Source organism: Dictyostelium discoideum, assembly GCF_000004695.1.
Source record: "Dictyostelium discoideum AX4 chromosome 5 chromosome, whole genome shotgun sequence".
Classification (NCBI taxonomy): Eukaryota; Evosea; class Eumycetozoa; order Dictyosteliales; family Dictyosteliaceae; genus Dictyostelium; species Dictyostelium discoideum.
Window position 1 is genome coordinate 1,256,285 of NC_007091.3, and position 20,598 is coordinate 1,276,882.

General features: G+C 23.3%; 7 protein-coding genes across 7 annotated transcripts; 3 read left to right on the forward strand and 4 right to left on the reverse strand.

The window, feature by feature from the left end:
* Positions 1–426: 426 nt before the first annotated feature.
* DDB_G0288215 (hypothetical protein) lies at positions 427–3,431 on the reverse strand (the record flags this gene model as incomplete). Its single annotated transcript, XM_631755.1, has 2 exons — positions 427–2,255; positions 2,453–3,431. The coding sequence occupies 2 exons, from the start codon at positions 3,429–3,431 to the stop codon at positions 427–429; spliced, it is 2,808 nt and encodes a 935-aa protein (XP_636847.1).
* Positions 3,432–3,663: 232 nt separating this feature from the next.
* mms19 (hypothetical protein) lies at positions 3,664–7,593 on the forward strand (the record flags this gene model as incomplete). The annotated part of the gene is made up of 6 exons (XM_631756.2): positions 3,664–4,052; positions 4,191–4,529; positions 4,652–5,046; positions 5,160–6,853; positions 6,943–7,290; positions 7,411–7,593. 6 exons carry the CDS (start codon positions 3,664–3,666, stop codon positions 7,591–7,593), a joined length of 3,348 nt encoding a protein of 1,115 aa, XP_636848.2.
* Positions 7,594–8,476: 883 nt separating this feature from the next.
* Positions 8,477–11,512, forward strand: DDB_G0288231 (hypothetical protein; the record flags this gene model as incomplete). Its single annotated transcript, XM_631757.1, has 1 exon — positions 8,477–11,512. One exon carries the CDS (start codon positions 8,477–8,479, stop codon positions 11,510–11,512), a length of 3,036 nt encoding a protein of 1,011 aa, XP_636849.1.
* Positions 11,513–11,628: 116 nt separating this feature from the next.
* DDB_G0288219 (hypothetical protein) lies at positions 11,629–13,407 on the reverse strand (the record flags this gene model as incomplete). Its single annotated transcript, XM_631758.1, has 1 exon — positions 11,629–13,407. One exon carries the CDS (start codon positions 13,405–13,407, stop codon positions 11,629–11,631), a length of 1,779 nt encoding a protein of 592 aa, XP_636850.1.
* Positions 13,408–14,501: 1,094 nt separating this feature from the next.
* DDB_G0288233 (hypothetical protein) lies at positions 14,502–15,552 on the reverse strand (the record flags this gene model as incomplete). The annotated part of the gene is made up of 4 exons (XM_631759.1): positions 14,502–14,761; positions 14,872–14,974; positions 15,044–15,288; positions 15,528–15,552. The coding sequence occupies 4 exons, from the start codon at positions 15,550–15,552 to the stop codon at positions 14,502–14,504; spliced, it is 633 nt and encodes a 210-aa protein (XP_636851.1).
* Positions 15,553–15,896: 344 nt separating this feature from the next.
* On the forward strand, positions 15,897–17,348 carry DDB_G0288221 (hypothetical protein; the record flags this gene model as incomplete). The annotated part of the gene is made up of 4 exons (XM_631760.1): positions 15,897–16,289; positions 16,392–16,616; positions 16,704–17,170; positions 17,246–17,348. 4 exons carry the CDS (start codon positions 15,897–15,899, stop codon positions 17,346–17,348), a joined length of 1,188 nt encoding a protein of 395 aa, XP_636852.1.
* Positions 17,349–17,537: 189 nt separating this feature from the next.
* Positions 17,538–20,535, reverse strand: anapc3 (anaphase promoting complex subunit 3; the record flags this gene model as incomplete). Its single annotated transcript, XM_631761.1, has 2 exons — positions 17,538–18,498; positions 18,584–20,535. 2 exons carry the CDS (start codon positions 20,533–20,535, stop codon positions 17,538–17,540), a joined length of 2,913 nt encoding a protein of 970 aa, XP_636853.1.
* Between the last annotated feature and the right edge of the window lie 63 nt (positions 20,536–20,598).

The following is a 20,598-nucleotide window of genomic DNA, read 5'->3' on the forward strand; positions in this document are numbered from 1 at the left end:
ATTCATTTTGTTTGATTCACTTTTTTTTTTTTTTTATTTCATTTTTTTACCTAAATTAGAATGGTGGTGGGATTTATTTTTAAAAGAAAGTGCAATTTACAAGTCCAAAACCTATTTTTGGTAAATTACTATTTTTGTGAATGTAAAAATTTTTTAAAAAAAAACAAAAATATAAAACAGGGTAACTATTTTCTAATTATAGCAAGGTAAAAAGTGGTGTGACACTTCTTGGAATCTAAAAGTTTAAAAAAAGAATAAAAAAAGATAAAAAAAGAATAAGATAATTATAAAAATAAAATAATATAAAATAAAAAAAATTTATTAAAGATACTATCATTATTATTATTATTTTTATTATTATTATTATTTTTATTTTTTATTTTTAGTTTTCTTTATTTTTATTTTTTTTTTTGGACCAACAACCAACTAATTATTTTTAGAAATGTCAACAATTTTAGATAGTGTTGCAATTGCCATAACTCTTGAGTCTTTATCAGAATCGGATTGAGATACTTCAAATAAAAATTGAGCAATATCTTCAATTTCATCAGTGTAGTCTTGATCAATAACTGACTTTGTAATTGTCTCTCTATAGAATACTCTTGATAGTGAATAAAGTAATGACCTTCTCACATTTGAATCTCTATGTGATTTAAATGACCACAAAAATCTAACCAACTCTTTTGATATCATTCTAGTATCATTTGAATTACCTGCACATTCAACAATAACACCCAATGTATGAATTAATCTACTTAATAAAAAACTATCATATCCCATCATCATCTCACCACCACTAGCACCACCTTCATAACATTGAGTAACTTTATCAAATCCACTTAATAATGGATAAAAATAAATTTTTACAAATTTATGGAATCTATTTGATTTTATTATTGGTCTAGGTGTCTTTCTTTGTCCCCATTTTCTAACAATACCAATTTGTTTTAAAATTGGTAATTTACTACTTTCACCACTACCACCACCACCATTAATATTAAATATACTATTTTTAGACTCTTCATACTGTTGTTGTTGTTGTTCTTGTTGTTGTTGTCTTTGAGTATTTTGTTGATAATTTAAAGCTGATAATTCTTTAGCAGATTCAGAGATTGTTTCCAAGATTTCAATTCTTTGACCAATGCTAAAATTCTTTTGTTTGAAAGCATCAGTGAGATAAGGAATTACTAATGAAGTTGATTGAGTTGCTAAGGAAACTAATGATTCATGACGAATTGATGAGAATGATTCTAAATCATATTCATTTGTTAAATGAATTAATGAATTTGCAAGTTGTACACTTAATTCATCTAAATCATCAGGTAATGACCAAACTATATTTGATATTGAATTTAATGCATTCTCCCATGACTCTGCTGTATGTTTTTGACTTTGTAATTCTAATAAACAGTCTCTTAAATATATCTTTTTTTTAATACCATTTAAATCTGATTCATCATCATCTAAATCATATGGTTTTAAATCATCATCATCCTCATCCTCCTCCTCATCTTCTGAATTGATTTCTGTAATTTTTGGTCCATTTTGTACTACTTCTTCATCTTCATCTTCATCTTCATCTTCATCATCTTCATCATTCATAATTTTATCAGGATCATCATATTTTTTAAATTCTTTTTCTAATAATTTTTTATAATGTTCTTTTGAGCTATTTGATTGTTTTTTTTCATTTCCAATATTTGATGATGCTGTACTGTTGCTTGTTGTATTGGTGGTGGTAGTGGTATTGGTGGTCGTTAAAGGTTCTTGAAAAATTGGTTTAAAATTTAAAGAAAAACATTGTTGATCAGGTGTATCTAGTGAATAGTTGAATTTTAATGGTTCTGATGAATTATTATTATTATTATTATTATTAAATAATTTTGAAAATTGTTCAGCTACAAACATACCACGATTATTTATATTTGAAATTGTAAATTTTAAATGTACATCAATACCACTTAATAATAAATGTTTAATATGTTCAATCTTATCTGATGGTAATGGTTTAATAGTTGATGTTGATGTTGAATTTGCTATTGATAATTTTTCAATAAAAAAAATTATTGATCTTGTAATATAAGAATGTTGCTCATTTGTACAATGTCTAATAAAGTAAGGATCTTTCCATGATTTTAATAAATTATTTAAAATTAAAAATAATAATGGTTCTTTATCTTCATTTGTACTACCTTCAAATAATAGTATAGAATAAAGTAAATCTAAATAACAATTTTGACTATTATTATCCATTACTTTTAAAATTAATATTTTATTTATCATTATATGTACAATCATTGAAATTTCATTTCTTCTTTTAAAAATTTCTAAAAATATTAATTTAAAAACATCTTTATATATATTATAACTAACTAAAAAAGAAGGAAAATAATTATTAGAATATTTTTTTTAAATATATATATATTTAAAATGAAAAATAAAAATTACATACATTTTGATAATGATTTTATAATTGTTTCTAAAAATGTATCTAAACAACTACCTTGAATTCCAATAATAATATTAGATGATAATTTCTTTTTTAATATTAAACTACTATTCTTATTATCATCTTGAAATAACTCTTTAAAGAAATTATTTACAATAATATCTTTTTCACCAATTTTAATCATTTTTGAAAATAAAATTGAATATTGGTTTGAAAATAATGTTATTATATTATTTATATTATTATTATCACTATTATTATTGAGGTTGGTAGAAATACTACTATTTACAGATTGAATACATTGTTGAATGATTTTGGAATAAAATAAATTATTATTGGTAAAGAATTCTAAAATATAATCTTTAACTGATGATAATGGTGATTGAATATTCCTAATTCTATTATTTTTATAATAATATTGAATTGATCTACATTTATCTGGTATCAAACAAATTGATTTTATTATTAAATTCCAAATTGTTTCATGAATTTCTAAATCAATATTATTATTATGTTTTTTAAATTTTCTATTTTGAAATTCAATTATTAACTTTGATAAATTATTACTATTATTATCATTTATAAATTTATATAAAATATTAAATAAAAAGTTTAATTTTTGTGAATATAATTCTTCATTATTTTTACTATTATTATTATTACTATTACTATTATTATAATTATATTCTGATAATAATGTTGTTAATGTTATAAATGATTCTGATAATAAATTTGGTAAAAAGAAAAAACTTTCAAATAATTGTTTATCAAATTCTGTGAATGCATAATACCAATTATCTAAAACATTTTCAATTAATAATTTTAAAATTGATGTTATTGTTACTTGATTATCATTATCATTATTTTCGCTATTATTATAATTTAAAAATGATTGTTTTAATTCCCTTAATTGTTCAATTATTAATTTTATATCTTTAGTTTGACAAATATTATTAATTAATTCTTTCAATGTTAAAACCATTTTTATAATATTGAAATTCTTTCCCAAAAAAATTTTTATTTTTTTTAATTTTTTATTTTATTTTATTTTTTTTTTTTTTTTTTTTTTTTTTGGAATCCAGAAACCAAAAAATCTCAATAAAAAAAAAAATTTTTTTTTTTTTTTTTTTTATTTCAAATTTTTTATTTTCATTAAATTAATTAAAAATAAAAAAAAAAACGAGTGGTTAAATTAATTGATAATAAAATAAAAAATGACATCAAATATAACGGAATTAAATAAATGGATTGAAGGTTATGTTAATCCACAATCAGAAGAATCAGTGAAAACCAATGCGATTAATATGGTTTTATTATATATGAAATCAAATAAAATTGATTTACAAGATGTGGTTCAAGGTTTAGGAGATTATTTAAAGAGTAATGATTCAATACTTCGTGCAAGAGGTACATTATTATTATCAGAAGTATTATGTAGATTACCAGATTTACCATTAAATCAAGATCAAGTTCATTTCCTTGCAATGTTTTATTGTGATCGTTTACAGGATTATGCATGTTCTTCAGAAGTTGTTAAAGGTATTACTGGTTTAATAACAAATCATACTCCAGATTATCCTGATAATCAAAAATTATTAAGAAAGTATGTATTAATAATAATAATAATAAATAAATAAATAAATAAATAAAAAAAAAAAAAAAAAAAAAAAAAAAAAAAAAAAAAAAAAAAAAAAAAAAAAAAAAAATTTAATTAACACAAATAATTATTATTAATTTTTAGTATATTTTCAGAAGTTCATCCAACATCATTAACTCAAGCACATAGAAAGATGGTATTACAAGTTATTGATATAATGTTTAATAAATGTTTATCAGAGATTCAAGAACTTAAAAATGATTTTATGGTTGGATATTTACAATTTATAGATAATGAAAAGGATCCAAGAAATTTAATATTCTCATTTAAATTATTACCAAAAGTAATTTATAATATACCAGAGCATAAACACTTTTTAGAGAGTTTATTTGAAATTATATCTTGTTACTTTCCAATTTCATTCAATCCAAAAGGAAATGACCCAAATTCAATTACTAAAGATGATTTATCAAATTCATTATTGTAAGTTGTGTGTGTGTGTGTGTGTGTGTGTGTGTGTGTGTGTGTGTGTGTGTGTGTATAAAAATAAATATATTATAAAGTTATTCTAACCTTAAAAAAAAAAAAAAAAAAAAAAAAATTAGAAATTGTTTTTCATGTACACCATTATTAGCAGAACATTCAATTCCATTTTTAATTGATAAGATTTGTAGTAATTTAATTGAAACAAAGATTGAAGCATTACAAACATTGGTATATTGTTGTGATCGTTATGGTGGATTTGCAGTTCAACCATTTTTAGAAGAGATATGGAGTACATTAAGAACTTTAATTTTAACACACAAGAATACAACAGTTATTGAAGAATCAAAGAAAACCATTTTCTATTTAACAAGATCATTTACAAAAGAACGTAAAGTTTTAGAATCATTCCTTTCAATAATGATTAAAGAATGTCTTCATCATATTAAATCTTCACAAGATTCTAAAATTGCAATTTATTGTGCTTCAATTCTTTATCAATCTGTTAGTGCAAGTTGTATGTATCTATAATTTTATTATATATTATATATTAAATATTAAATATTATATTAATTGTATTTATATTTTTATCTCTACTACTAAATCATCATAAAATATATACTATTATAGTATTATCATCAAAAATCATTTTAATTCATATTTTCCCAAATTTATTTAATTTCCTTAGTGAATTACAAAAACAAGATACAGTACAAAAAGTAAATGAACAAAATTCAGTGATCGCATTATTTAATGATTTATTGAAAGCAAATTCAATAGCATTTGAAATGTATTCAAATGAAAATAAAGAACCAAATCCATTAGAACCATTTGTTGATCAATTATTTAAATTATTTTCAGATTTATTATTATTGAATTCATCATCATCAATTAGATCAAATTCAATCGAATGTTTATCAAATCTTTATATTTCAAAAAAGGTACATACTACTGAACAAGATGATGACGATAGTGAACAAATCACTAATGAATTCCTTTTGGATTTAGAAAAGAGACAATTCATTATTAAAAGTTTAGTTTCACTTTTAAATAGTTCAGACAATACATTAAGACATAAGAGTTTAGATTCATTGTTTACTATTGCCTCAAATGAAGATCCTTCAGTTTTAAATTTATATGTAATACCAACTTTATTACAAATGATTAATCATTCATCATGTAATATTAATACAACTAATAATAAAATTAATAATAACAATAATAATAATAATATTGTTATAAAAAATAATAAATGTCAAGATGAACATTGTAATGAAGATCATAGTAATAAAAATGAAAATAATAATAATAGTAACGAAAATAGTAATGGTAATAGTACTAGTGGTAGTGATGATGATTTAAAACATTATTTAGAAGCTTTCACAAAATTATGTACACATCAACCATTATTAGAGAGTGTTATACCACAAATTCAAGTACTACTTCAACATAATATTAAAGAAACTTATCAATCGAATGAAGATTTTGAAAAGAGTATATTGATTTTACAATCTATAAGTTTTATTTTAGAGAAATCAACAAATATTAAATCAATGACAATTTGTTCAAAATCAATTTTATTCCCATTAATTAAAGGTTTATATAAACAAGAATTAATATCTTCAAGTAATGATAATAACAATAATAATAATAATAATAGTAATAGATTTAATCAAATTTTAACACCAACTTTAAAAATGATTCATTCAATTTTTGAAAATATTTCAATTGAATCACAAAAACCACTTTTAGAGAAATTAATTAAATTATTTTTAAATGGTGATACTTTAGTTATTAATTATCAATTACCAACAACGACAACAACAATAATTAAACCATTTGAAAAATCATCACCATATAAATATTTAATACCAATATTTACAACAATCATCTCTCAAAGTAAATTAGATTTATCAGAAAATAATGAATTGAAACAATCACTTTACCAAATGTCATTAGATGTAAATGTAGATGATTCAATTGCAATCTCTTGTTCAAAAGCTTATTCATCAATCATTAATAAACAACAACAACAACAACAACAAGATCAAATCAATTTCAATTTCTTTAATGATAATCTATTAAAAGTTATCAATGATACTACCACACCATTACCTTTGAAAATTAGACATTTAGATTTATTCACTTGGTGTACAAAAGCATTATTAACAAATGGTAATTCAATTAATATTAAACTTGGTTCTTGTTTAGCTGATATCATTTCAAATGAAAATGTAGAATTATCTTATCATGCTTCAAAATCATTTGGTATTTTATTAAGTGAAACTGATGTTTTAAATGAAAAATCTGGTTCAATTATAAAAGTAAATATATATATATATACACACACATATATAATATATATTTGAAAATTTTTATACTAATTTTTATTTTTTATTTTTTAAAAAATTAGATCTTATTTGAACAAAAATTCTTTACATTAATGTTCCCAATTTTATTAGAATCATTTAAGGTTAGTAAAAATAAAGAATTACAAACAATCTCATCACATTATTTAATTGCAATTTCAAATTTACTTAAACATGTACCAAAAGAGATTTTACTTGCTGAATTAAATGAAATCTTACCAATCGTTATGCAATCACTTAAAAGTTCTGATAATAATGATCAAGTTCAATTATTAGATAGTAGTTTACAAACTTTAACAATGTTAATCAATGAAACTCCTTCAAGTTTTATTTCTTATTTAGATTCTTTAATTCCTTCATTAATTAAAATTTCTACAAAATCTACAAAATATGTAAGTGTATAAAAAAAAATTTTAAAAAATCATAATAAATTTATATATATATATAATATATATTATATTATATATATTATATATTAATCCTTTTATTATTATTTTTATTATTATTATTAGAATTTAAAAAGATCAGCTTTAGAGATTTTAACATTATTATCAAAGTCAATTCCATTTGTTAATTTATTCCCTTATAAAACTCAAGTAGTTACAGATATAATTCCTTGTTTGGATGATAAAAAGAGAATAGTAAGAAGAGAGGCTCAAAAATGCAGAAACAGCTGGTATATTTTGCAAAAGTAAAAAATAAATGAATTTTAATGATTAATTTTCTTTTTTTTTTTTCCTATTTTTATTTTTTCTATTTTTATTTTTTCTATTTTTATTTTTTTCTATTTTTATTTTTTCTATTCTATTAATTTGATATTTTCATTTCCTTAAATGGAATAAATTCACATTTGTTTCTATATTTCTTTTTGAGAGTTTCTGAAAAAAAAATAATAAATAAAAAATAAAAACAATACTAAAATGTCTTTTTATTAATTTGTTAATTATTTTTTTTTTTTATTCATATTATTTTTTGTTACCCAAAAAAAAAAAAAAAAATTTAAAAATATAATATGTATATATATATATATAAAAAAATAAAATTAAAAAAAAAAAAAAATTTTATAAAAATTTTAATTGCTTGGTTTTATATATAATATTTTGGGGTATGAGCAAGTAGTGATACTAAAAATATGAAACCCACATTGGAAAATAGATATTGGGAGTATTTGTTTAACACACTCACACACCAACCCCCATTAAATGTTTAAATTACAATAATTTAAATATTGTTTAATTATTTTACAATATTACTTTTTGTTCAATGAAACAAACAATCATTTAACAATGTTGAAAAAAGTACTTTTCATAAATTAATTTAATTATTAAAATTTTTTATTTTTATTTATATTTTTTTTTTTTTTTTTTTTTTTTTTTTTTAAACACTTATAATATATTTTATTTATATATGTATTTTTTTAATTTTAAAAAAAATTCTATAAATAGTTGTTATTAGTCCTAAAATAATTATTTAAAAAAGATAAAAATAAAAAAATAAAAATAAAAATAGAAATAAATTAAATAAATAAATTAAAATAATTTAAAATCAAATATTTAATTTTAAAAAAAAATAAAAAAAATGAAAATTATTTTTTTTATTTTTTTTATTTTTTTTTTTATTCAATTGCTTTCAAACCGATATGTATTAGGTGAAAAATCAAATAATATTGATAATACTAAGGATGATAAATTAAGTCCTTTAAAACAAATATTACAAAAACAAAGAAAACAAGCAGAAAATGAAAAGAATTTAATTAAAAATCTTGCAGAAATCATTTACACTGTGAAATCAATGGATCAATCACAATCTGAAACTGGTGATGTTTATATTGACCTATTCTTAGAGGATACCGATGGAAAGAATACTACAAAAATGGCAGAATCTATCTACAGTTTAATTGATACCTTGGAGAGATTCGATATTGAAAAACGTCAATTACGATTAGAAAAAAAACAACGAAAACATAAACAATCTAAAACACAACAACAACAACTAGATTTAGTTAATGACAAATTCATTTCAAAAAAATTACTGTCAATTGATATTGAAAATTTTGATTTTGAGAGAAATGTTGACAACAATCAACAACAACAAGATTTTGATATAATCGATCAAGAAATCATTGATGGTTTACCAATAACTCATTATAAAGATGTTTATCTTCGAAATAAATTAATTTCAAAATCAGTTAATACTGACTCACAATCAAGTAATTCAGAAAATAATGAATCATCTTCAGTAGGTTTATCAATTGGTTCAACATCTTCACCAAACAGCTCACAAAAACCATCATTAGAATCGTCGTCAACAAACTCAAAACCTCTTGAGCCACCCTCTCAAGAGTCACAAGGATCATCAGAAAATTCATCATCAATAGATTTATCTTCACAAGAATCTTACTCAAATGAACAGTCCTCAATTGAGTCATTCTCACCAAGTTCCTCATCTAAAGAATCATCACAAGAATATTCTTCAAGTGAACCATCTCCTTCAAGTGGGCCATCATCATCATCATCATTAAGTTCACAAGAATATTCTGCTGGTTCATCTTCAGTAAGCCTATCTTCAGTAGGTTCACACTCACAGGAATCTTCTGTAGGTTCATCTTTAGTAGGTTCATCTTCTGTAGGTTCACAAGAATCTTTAGTAGGTTCATCTTCTGTAGGTTCACAAGAATCTTTAGTAGGTTCTTCTTCTGTAGGTTTACCTTCACAAGGATCATCCTCAATAGATTCATCCTCACAAGAATCATCTTCAATAGGTTCAGTAGGTTCAACTTCACAAGAATCTTCAGTCGGTTCATCTTCACAAGAATCTTCAGTAAGTTCATTTTCAGTAGGTTCACCTTCACAAGGATCATCCTCAATAGGTTCATCCTCACAAGAATCATCTTCAATAGGTTCATCATCAGTAAGTTCATCATCAAAAGGTTCGTCATCACAAAACAATGGACTAAGCTCTGAGCAACCTTTATCAGATAATGAATCAAATAGTGAATCAAACTCTTCACAATACATTTCAGAAAATGATTCAACTTCGTCATTACAAAATAATGACCCAAACTCATCATCACAAAACAATAATTCAAACTCTTTACAATCTGAATCTGAATCCTCTCAAAATGAATCAAATGAATCAAACTCTTTAGAAACCGAATCATCTTCAAATATTAAATCTAGTTCATCACAATCTGAAACATATCAATCAAGTTATGAATCTTCAAACTCATTTTCGTCTCAAAGTTCTGCTTTTGTATCATCTTCTTCTGAATCAAATGGTAGATCATCATCATCATCATCGTCATCATCCGCCTCCTCATCATCATCATCACCAGAAGAACAATCATTTCCAATATCATCCTATTCAAATGATGAATGTGGAATTGAAGTTCAACAAATTATGTTAAAGAAATTAGGTAATAATTTAGCATCATGGTCGATGAATATTATTAATTTAAAACCATTAATAGTTTTCGAACATATTTCAGTTTATAGAAAAGAGGCAATCACAAAACCAGATAATTCAATTGGATATAATAAAGTGGATGTTTGGAATACCATTACTTCAAATGGTCGTCCTGAAGGAAAATTATTCTCATTTGTTTATATTGGAAATTTAGTTCCTGATAATTTCTTTATTTCTTGTGATAATAATACAACACCCCCAACTTTACCACCTACTCTATCACCAATTGATAATCATTTTTCATCATCTCAACAACAATCCTCTTCACAATCCTCTTCATTTACACCATCCACATCTTCATCAACCCAAACTGAAGGATTAAAATGTAAATTGTCATATTCACAAAGAAGAATTGGATATATTAGATTTGGAACTAAAATTAAATATATATGGTGGGTTGAAATTGCCAATAAAGGTGAAACAAGCATTGATAATCAATTATTTATTAAATTTGACCAAAATGTTGAAAATGTAAATGGATTAGATAAGGTTAATGTTGATGATGATAATAATAGTGAAGGTAGTTCAAGTATTGGAAGCAGTGATAGCATTAGAGATAGCATTAGTGATAGTGATAGTAGTGGTAGTGATAATAATATATATAAAGTTGGATCGAATGGTATACCATTAAGACCTGATAGTTTTTATGCATTTACATACTTTACACAATCAATTGTTCCAGCACAATTAGAATTTATAGATCATGATAATTGTGCTGAACCCATCGATTCGGGTAAACCATCACCAAATCAACAAATTGGTACACCTGAAACTCAATGCTCAGCAGAAATTCATCAAGAGAAATTATCAACTAGTCTCACATTCTTTGGTTTCATTTCTTCATATGCTGTAACAATTAAAAATACATCACCAGTTCAATCACTTTATGATTTAACAATCATATTTAAGAGTAGTATTAAAGAAGTAAATGGAATAGATCCATTAGTAATAAATACATCAAGCTCAACAAATACTCAAATCTCTACAATCTCTGATTCAAATTATCAATTACCAGAATCATTACGTGTAATCGGTATAAAACCAAATCAACCTTTTGTTTTTTATTATGAAAAATATGGTTTCTTTTCATCTGATATTGAAATTCAAAATGAATTATGTTCACCAGAATACTTTTACAATAATAAATAAAATAAAATAAAATAAAATAAAATAAATAAAATAAAATAAAATAAGATAACTAATAAATGAATGTTCTTTATTTTTTTTCTTTTTTTTTTTTTTTTTTGTTTTATAAATAATTTATTTTAAAATGATTGTGAAACTAAAAGAGTAGCGGTTGTACTATTAAAACCATTAAAACCAAGTAATGTTTCAAATAATTCAATTTTACTAGGTGTTTTGTCAGCCTTAATATTAAATATTACTGATAAGGAACTCTCGCCACTTAAAGGATCTGTAAAACCACTTCCAATAGCACCACTTGGACTAAACCATGAACGTTTACCTCTTTGTAAGAGCATATATTTAGTGGTACCATCAGTATATGTGATTTTAATAGTATAATCACAACCATTTGCATGACAATACCATGCATATTTACTAACATTTGGTCTAATGTCAACCAATTGAGTTGAATTGGTTGGATCAAAAAAGGGCATAAGATTTCCTTTTGATTTAAAAATTGGATAAATTTGAGAAAGGTTGGCTGGTCCAACAAAACTGTGAGTGATGATGATTGTGTAAACATCTACATTTCTTTCAATTGGAAGACCATCATTTATACCATAGAGACCATTGCTCTTGGTGGATGGAGTATAGGTTTCATATTTAAGAGTTGTTGTATTCCACTTTTTGTAACCAGTGGAAAAGGATTTATCATAAATGATTGAATCTTTGAAATAGTTTTGAATGGTAACTTCTTCATAATCTGCAAACATTGAGTATCTATAGCCTTGGGCTTGGTTACCTGCACCACCTTGCATTACAGATTGTTTAACGCAATTTTTATTTTGATCCAATATAAAACTTTTATTACAATTTTTATATGCACCAATATTTGATGGAATATTTACACTTAAAAATTCATTATGGTTCATATCAAAACCCCATTCTGATCCGAGCAAGCTTCCATCTACATATGGATAATTTCCACTCTTGTAACTATCACCGGCATGGGGCAAACCATAGCTATGACCGGCCTCGTGGATGAAAATACCAGTATAGGAATAGTCTCCGGTACCCACGGAACCACCTCCTAAGCCTCCCCAAGGATCTGCATATTTACCATTGGCACCCAAGTGAATAAGTGGAGCATAGTAAAGAACTGATGATGGACCTTCACCATTTGCACCTCTAATTCCACTCAAAATACCCAAAACGACACTCATAATCTCATAACCATCTCTTTTTTGGTCAGAGTTGGTTATTCTTAAACCTGGTAAATTATTTCTACCAGCTGGTAAAATTAAGTATGACCAATCAATTCTGGAAATTGGGTGATTAAGTGCATTCAATGATGACAAAGACCATTTTTGAATTAATTCATCTGAAACATCTTTAGATATTGAACCAGTTACAGAGAGTGGTTGAGTATTGGTATCGTTTGCACCAAATAAATAGAATGGAAGAAGCCACATATTTAAATTTGTTTCATGACCAATGTTTGGGAAAAAGAATTCAGATTTCAAGAGCATAGTTGAAAATTGAATTTTCATTTTTGGTTTCATCCAATCTTTTGGAATTCTTATACTATGATGAACAGTGGAATATTTGGTACCATTGGATTCTGTTGGTGGCAATTTACTTGGATCATTAAGTGTTAATTTTCCCATTAATGAATCATCAACCCAAACTTTAACAGTATAGGAAAGAGTTTGATCTTGAAATTTGGCTAATAACAAAGACTCTCTGTTTGGAAGAATTTTTAATGTTACAGTATTATTTTTCCAACTTTTACCTTCAATTGGAAGTACATGTGTATTGGCAAATTTAATATCACTGACTTGTAATCTTGAAGAACAGACTGCGCAATTAATATTTGTAATTAAATTTAAAAAAACTAATAAAATAATTAATATTTTCATTTTTATTTTTTTTTATTTTTTTTAAAAAAATAAAATTATTTGTTTGATTGAAATAAAAAAAAAAAAAAAAAAATTATTTATACAAAAAAAAAAAATAATAAATAATTAAATAAATAAATAATAAAAAAATAATAAATAAATAAAATAAAAAAATGTAAATATTTATTTGAAATAAAATGTGATTAAAATGAAAAAGTAGATATGTTTTTTTTTTTCTATTTTTTTTTTTTTTTTTTTTTTTTTTTTTAAAGAAAAAATGGGTTTGATTAGGCTGTTATAATAAAAATTCCAAGATCAAATTTTTTTTATTTTTATTTTTATTTTTTTTTTTTTTTTTGCAAAAATATCTTTTAAACGCATTGAAATTTAATGGTTTTTATAATTTCATCAAGGTAAATATATTGTAATATGAAAAGACAAAAAATAAGTTGGGAAAAAGTGGTTCTTAATCAAGCTTTAGATATCTTCAACCATTTTCAATTATTTTTTCAAATAATAATTTGTGGATCACATTACCGAGGTGAAAGTTTAACGAAAAAAAATATCACCAAAATTGTTTTTAATAAAAAAAAATAAAAAAAATAAAAAAAAAACTGTTTTTTTTTTGGGGTTAAATAGTTACTCCATACCTTTTTTTTTTAAAAAAAAAAAATCCATTTCTTTTTCGTATAAGGTAAGATCTAATTTATTTTTTTTGGTTTAATTTTTTTTTTCTTTTTTATTTTTAGATTATTTACAAACAGTTTTATTATTTTTTTTGGGAATATTAAAAAAAAAAATTTAAAATTTTATTACTTGAAAAAAACAGGATAAAAAAGTAAACCCCCAAAAATCAAAATAAATTGATAATTTTAAAAATAAAATTAAAATAACAAAATGAATATTAATTTTAAAATTAATATTCATTTTGTTATTTTTTTTTATTGTGATTTTTTTTATTGATTGTATTATTAAAATGATTTTGTAAAAATTAAAGAATATTAAAAAAAATAAATATTAATAAATAGTTTTTTTTGTTGAAAATTGATGACCTTATTTCTATTTTTTGTGTGAAAAAATTGATTGTTGTTAGTAAAATGATTAGAAAAAAAATTTTAAAAAAAAAAAAAATAAAAACTTACAGAGAAAACTTTTAATTTAAAACTATTTAAATTTCCATTCTTTTTCTTTGAATAAATAAGAAAACCTGCAGCACCAAGGATTAAAACTCCAGCAACAACACCAATTGCAATACCAGCGATTGCACCACCTGATAATCCAGAATCTTTTGATGGTAATTCCATTGTTGGATCTGCTCCACAATATTTTTGTTGAAATTCTGTTTCTTTCAAACCTGAATATTTGTTTAATTCAACTATTTTTTTTATTTAAATTTATTTTTATTATTAATATTATTAAGTAAAATTTTAAAATTTTTTTAACTTTTAAAATGTTATTGTTATTATTATTATTTTTTTTAATTACATTTTGGTGTGTTTTGTCCTGGATTTGACTCAACTTGGTTTGTGTAAATAACTTCTGGATAATAATTACAAGTATTTAATTCAACAACTTGTAATAAATTAGTCTATAAAAAAAATAATAAAATTAATATCTTTTTTGTTTAGAAAAAAAAAAAAAAAAAAATTTTATTTACCTTCCAATTATCAAATTTTATTTGGATTTCATTTGTTGGATAGTTTATTTCATAATTATCCATCCAATTTAAAAATGATTGATAAAGTATACCATTATCTGGTAATGATTGACAATTATTTAAATTAATAAAAAATAATATGAATATAGATAAACAAATAATAAATTTCATTTTTACAAGACTTATTTTAGATAAAAGATTTTTATAAATTAATAAAAAAAAAAAAAATAAAAAAAAAAAATCAACTTTTTTTTTTTTTTTTTTTTTTTAATTGAATTACATTAATGTTATAAAAAAAAAATGTTCTAAATTTGAAGGGACTGGATGTATAAATATCTACCTTTTTCGAAATAAAAAGTCATTATTTTAAAAACTCGAAAACCAAACCGTTAGATATTTTTGATCAAAACAAAATCATTTTAATCGATTTGAGGGGTTTTTATTTTGAAAAAAAAAAAAAAAAAAAAAAATTAAAAACATTTACCGGTAATAACAACAACCCCACCCATTTTTAATTTTTTTTTCATTTTTTCATTTTTGTTAAAAATTGGGTTCTAAAAAAAAAAAATAAAAAAATTAAAATATCATTTTTTCCGCATTTTGATTTCATTTTCTTAAATTATTTTATTTTATTTAATTTTGTTTCCATTTTAATTTTTTTTTCATTAATTTTATTTTTAATTATTTATTTATTTATTTGTTTATTTATTTATTTATTTATTTTTTATTTATTTATTTATTTATATATTTATTTAATTAATTAATTAATAATTTATTTATTTGATTTTTAATTTTTTTTTTTTTAAAAAAATTGTTTAGAAAAAAAAAAAAAAAAAAAAAAAAAAAATCTAAAATGAAATTTTTGGCTAAATTAATTTTTTTAATTTTAATAAGTTCATGTGTAAATAGCCAATTGACTCCAAATGAAATCACTTTAATTCAAAATTACCATAATCAATGGAGATCCAATCCTAATGGTCCAACTCCAGTAACACCAATTTCCGGATTAGTCTACAATGAATCAATTGCAACTGCACTTAATTTAAATCTTAGAAAATGTGACGATTCTTACAGTAATATGTATCAATACGCTCAAAATAGTGAATGGCAAACTTGGGCCACTCCAATTTCATCTTTTAATTTAACTTCCATTCTTGTAAATATTGGAGAATCTTCAAAATATTATGATTGGTCAATTGCTGGTTGTAATAATATTTCTTCCTCAAATTGTGAAATTTGGACAAATGTAAGTTATTTTTTTATTTTATTTTTTTTTTTTTTAGATTTATTTAAAATTATTTAAATATTAAAAATAAAATATTAACATATTAATAATAATTTTAAATAGGCTGTCTGGAATAAAAGTAAAAGTTTTGGATGCGCCAAATCAATTTGTGATGAAACTATTGTATTATCATGCTCCTATTATCCAGCTGGTGGATTTAAAGGTGTCCTCCCATACAAGCCAACCAGTATAAACCCTTCAGCTTCTACCACTCCAAAAATGCCAAATTTTTCATCTGGAAGTGTTGATTGGAGTGATTATCAAACACCAGTTAGAGACCAAGGTGAAGTAAGTTTTTAAAAAAAATCTTTTTTTTTTTAATTTTATTATTTATATAATATTCTAAAATTATTATTATTTTTTTAAAAAAAATAGTGCAAATCATGTTGGGTTTTTGGTTCTTTGGCAGCATTGGAATCAAGATATTTAATTAAAAATGGTGTATCAGAAAAATCAACATTACACTTATCAGCTCAAAATGCAATGAATTGTATTACAAGTGGTTGTGAATCTGGTTGGCCAGCAAATGTATTTGATTATTTTGAATCATCAGGAATTGCATTTGAAAAAGATTATCCATATGATGCAATTGGTAGTGATAATTGTACTTCATCTTCTAACAAATTTGAATACTCTGGTTATGATTCAGTTGAAAATACTAAAGACTCTTTAATCCAAGAATTAAAGAATGGACCTATCACTATTGCTCTTTACTCTGATACTGCATTCCAAAGTTATGCTGGTGGTATTTATGATTCTGTTGAAGAATATAAAGATGTAAACCACATTGTATTATTAGTTGGTTATGATAAACCAACAGATTCTTGGAAAATTAAAAATTCGTAAGTTATTTAAAAAAAAAAAAAAAAAAAAAAAAAACAAAATAATTTTTACTAACTTTTAATAATTATTTATAGACTTGGAACAAAATGGGGAGAATTAGGATATGCTCGTATAACTGCATCAAATGATAAGCTTGGTATCTTACTTTATAATTCTTTTTTCCCAAAATTTAAATAAAAATAAATTATTTAAACATTTAAAAAAAAAAAAAAAACATATACACATGTATTTATTTATTTATAATTTTTTTATTTTTATTTTTTTATGTATATTTAAAATTATACATTTTTATTTTTTTATGTGTATTTTTATTTTTAAGTTTTTTTTTTTTTTTTTTTTTTTTTTTTAATAAAATTGATTATTTACTTAATTTAATTGAAAATAATCTTGATTATCATCTTCATCCTCTAAAGGTAATTTATCAATTAAAGAACGAATGTAATTTGAATTTTTTGGATCAAGATCCAAAGCGGTATTTAAAGAATCTAAAGCTTTATCGAGTTCGCCCAATTGTTTATAACATTTACCTAAAAGAATGTAGATTGGAGTTTCTTTTGGTTCAATTTCTTTAAACTCTAATAATTGATCGATAGCATGATGATATTGTTGATTTGCAAAGAGGAAGGCAGCTAATTTGAATTTTGCAAAGGTATTCTTTGGTTGAATTTCAATTGAACGATATAGCATATCAATACCGTCTTGAATTTTATTTGGATTATGTTGTAGGGTCATACCTAAATAACAACATAACACCGAACTGGACTCATTGATTGATAATGCTTTTCTAAAATGATACTCTGCTAAATTGTATTTCTCTTGACGATAATAAATCAATCCAATGCCATAGAAGGCATTGTAATGACGTGGGTCACATCTAATGGCCATTCTAAATGCATTCAATGCTAACTCCAACTCGTCGTTCGCTAAATATTCATGACCACATAATGTATAGGCATAGGTCATGTCTGGATCCAATTGAATGGCTCTTCTAAACAATTTGATTGCAGCTTCATGATCACGTTGTAAACTGAAACAATTGCCTACCACTACCCAAGAGTAGGGTGACAATCTATCGAATTCTGAATATTTATGTGCAATATAACTTAATTCTGCATCTTCATTCATTTGCCATAACAATGTTGAATATAATTCCATACCCTCTAATCTATATGGTTCCATTTGTGATACCTCTTGAAATATTGATCTTGCCTCTTTATAATCAATTAATTCATGATATGCTTTTGCTACTTTTGTTAATACCCATCCAGTTCTATATTGTTCTTCTGATAATCTTTTAAATGATTCAATTGCTTCTTTACATAAATATCTTTAATATATTAAAATAAATTTTTTTTAATTATTAGATTAGATACTTTTTATAAAATTATTTTAAAATATATATATACACATACAAACAAAGTAATCTATAAGAATCTGCTAAAATAAAAAATAATTCTAATAGTTGAGTTTGACCTTTATGTAATTCAATTAAACCTTCATATAGATCACCACCATTGAAATCCAAAATTGAAGATTCATCAAATTCATAGAAATTTGGTTGAACTGAATTATCAGTAATATTTAATTGATCATCCTCTTCTAATTCTAATTCGTCAATAGATTTATTATGATGATGGAGATGATGATGTTGTTGATAATGATGGTTTTCTTCATCATAATCATCATCACTTAATGAAGATGATAAACTTTTTAAACTAAATTCTTCAGTTTTACCAAAATTAACTTGTTTCTTTGTTTTTGTTAATAAAACCTCTTTATCTGTAATTGATGTTGTTGTTGTCGTTGTTGTTGTTGTTTGTTGTTTAGTTTGTTGTTGTTGTTGTTGTTGTTTTGATGTTGATGAAGTAAATCCATGGACATCACTACTTGTTGATGTTGTAAATATTGGACTCTTTAAATCAAGTGACATTGGTGTATCAAATTCATTACTCATAGATTTCTTTATCATTTGAGATGGTGGTGCGCTCTTTTTATGTTGATGTGGTTGTTGTTTCTGATGATGATGAACACCTGGAGTTGAAGGTGTGTATGGAGTTTGACTATTGCTAGAAGGGGGATGTTGTGATCCTTTACTGTCAGGTGTATCCATAACCATTGGTATTGGATCTACAACATTTTGAGAAAATCTATTTGAAAGTATTGGTGTTATATGAGAAAGTGGTGTTTGTGGTGTAACGAAATATCGATTATTATATTTTTGTAGATTTTGTTGTGATGGTTGTTGTGGCTGTTGTTGTTGTTGCTGTTGCTGTTGTTGATTAGTTTGTTGAATAGATGCTTTAAAATTAATTGGTGTAATATGTATTGATGAATCATAAAATGAGGAAGGTGTTAAACCAACTCTATGGTTTGGATGATATGGCGGTTTTATAAAATTATTTGGTTTAATTGTATTCGTTGTTATATTTGTTGTACCTGTAGCTACTGTTGATGTGATAGTTTGTTCATTATTTTTATTACTGCTATTATTATTATTAATATTGTTATTATTGTTGTTATTATTATTATTATTATTATTAACTTTATTTTGATTTAAGCTATTTGATAAATATTGTTGAAATTGTTGATGTTGTTGATGTTGTTGTTGATTTAAATGATTAATTTGATGAATTAAATTTGTATGGGAGAATAAGTCAGAGATATCAATTTCGTCGGGACATATATTACATAATTGCTCAAAAGCTACCCATAGGAATGGATAGGTGTAAACTGATTTTTTCAAGTATTTAATTGCTTTCTCTTTTTGATTCTTTCTCTTTGATATTAATCCCATTAAATAATAAACTGATCCAATGCTACAAGGAGAATCAAAGCCATATGATATACTATTTATATCAACTATATCATCAAATTCACAAAGTATATCACTATAAATACCATAATATTCATTTTCATTATTGTTGCTATTGCTATTGTTATTGCTATCATTATTTTTATTACTATTGTTACATTTATCTTTGTTGTTATTATTATTATTATTATTATTATTATTATTATTATTATTATTATTATTATTATTATTATTATTATTATTAGGTTGAAAATATTTTTCAAAATATATACAACATTTAATAATTGATGATTCAGCTTCTTGAATATTACCAAGATCATAATTTGATAATGCTAATAGATATAGGTTCTTTATCATTGTAATTTGAGGATGTTGTTGAAGTATTAATAAACATTGATTTATTTTACCCATTTGATAATAGATTTGAGCTATTTTAAAAAGGTTATCTTCATTGGCTGTTGATGCATATAATCTCTCTGAAAGAAATAATGCATTCTTTATTAATCCACAATGTATTGATTCATCAATACTTTGAATCATTATTTCTTCCATTTTTTTTTTTTTTTTTTTTTTTCTTAAAAATTTAATTATTTAATAATAAAATAAAAAATAAAA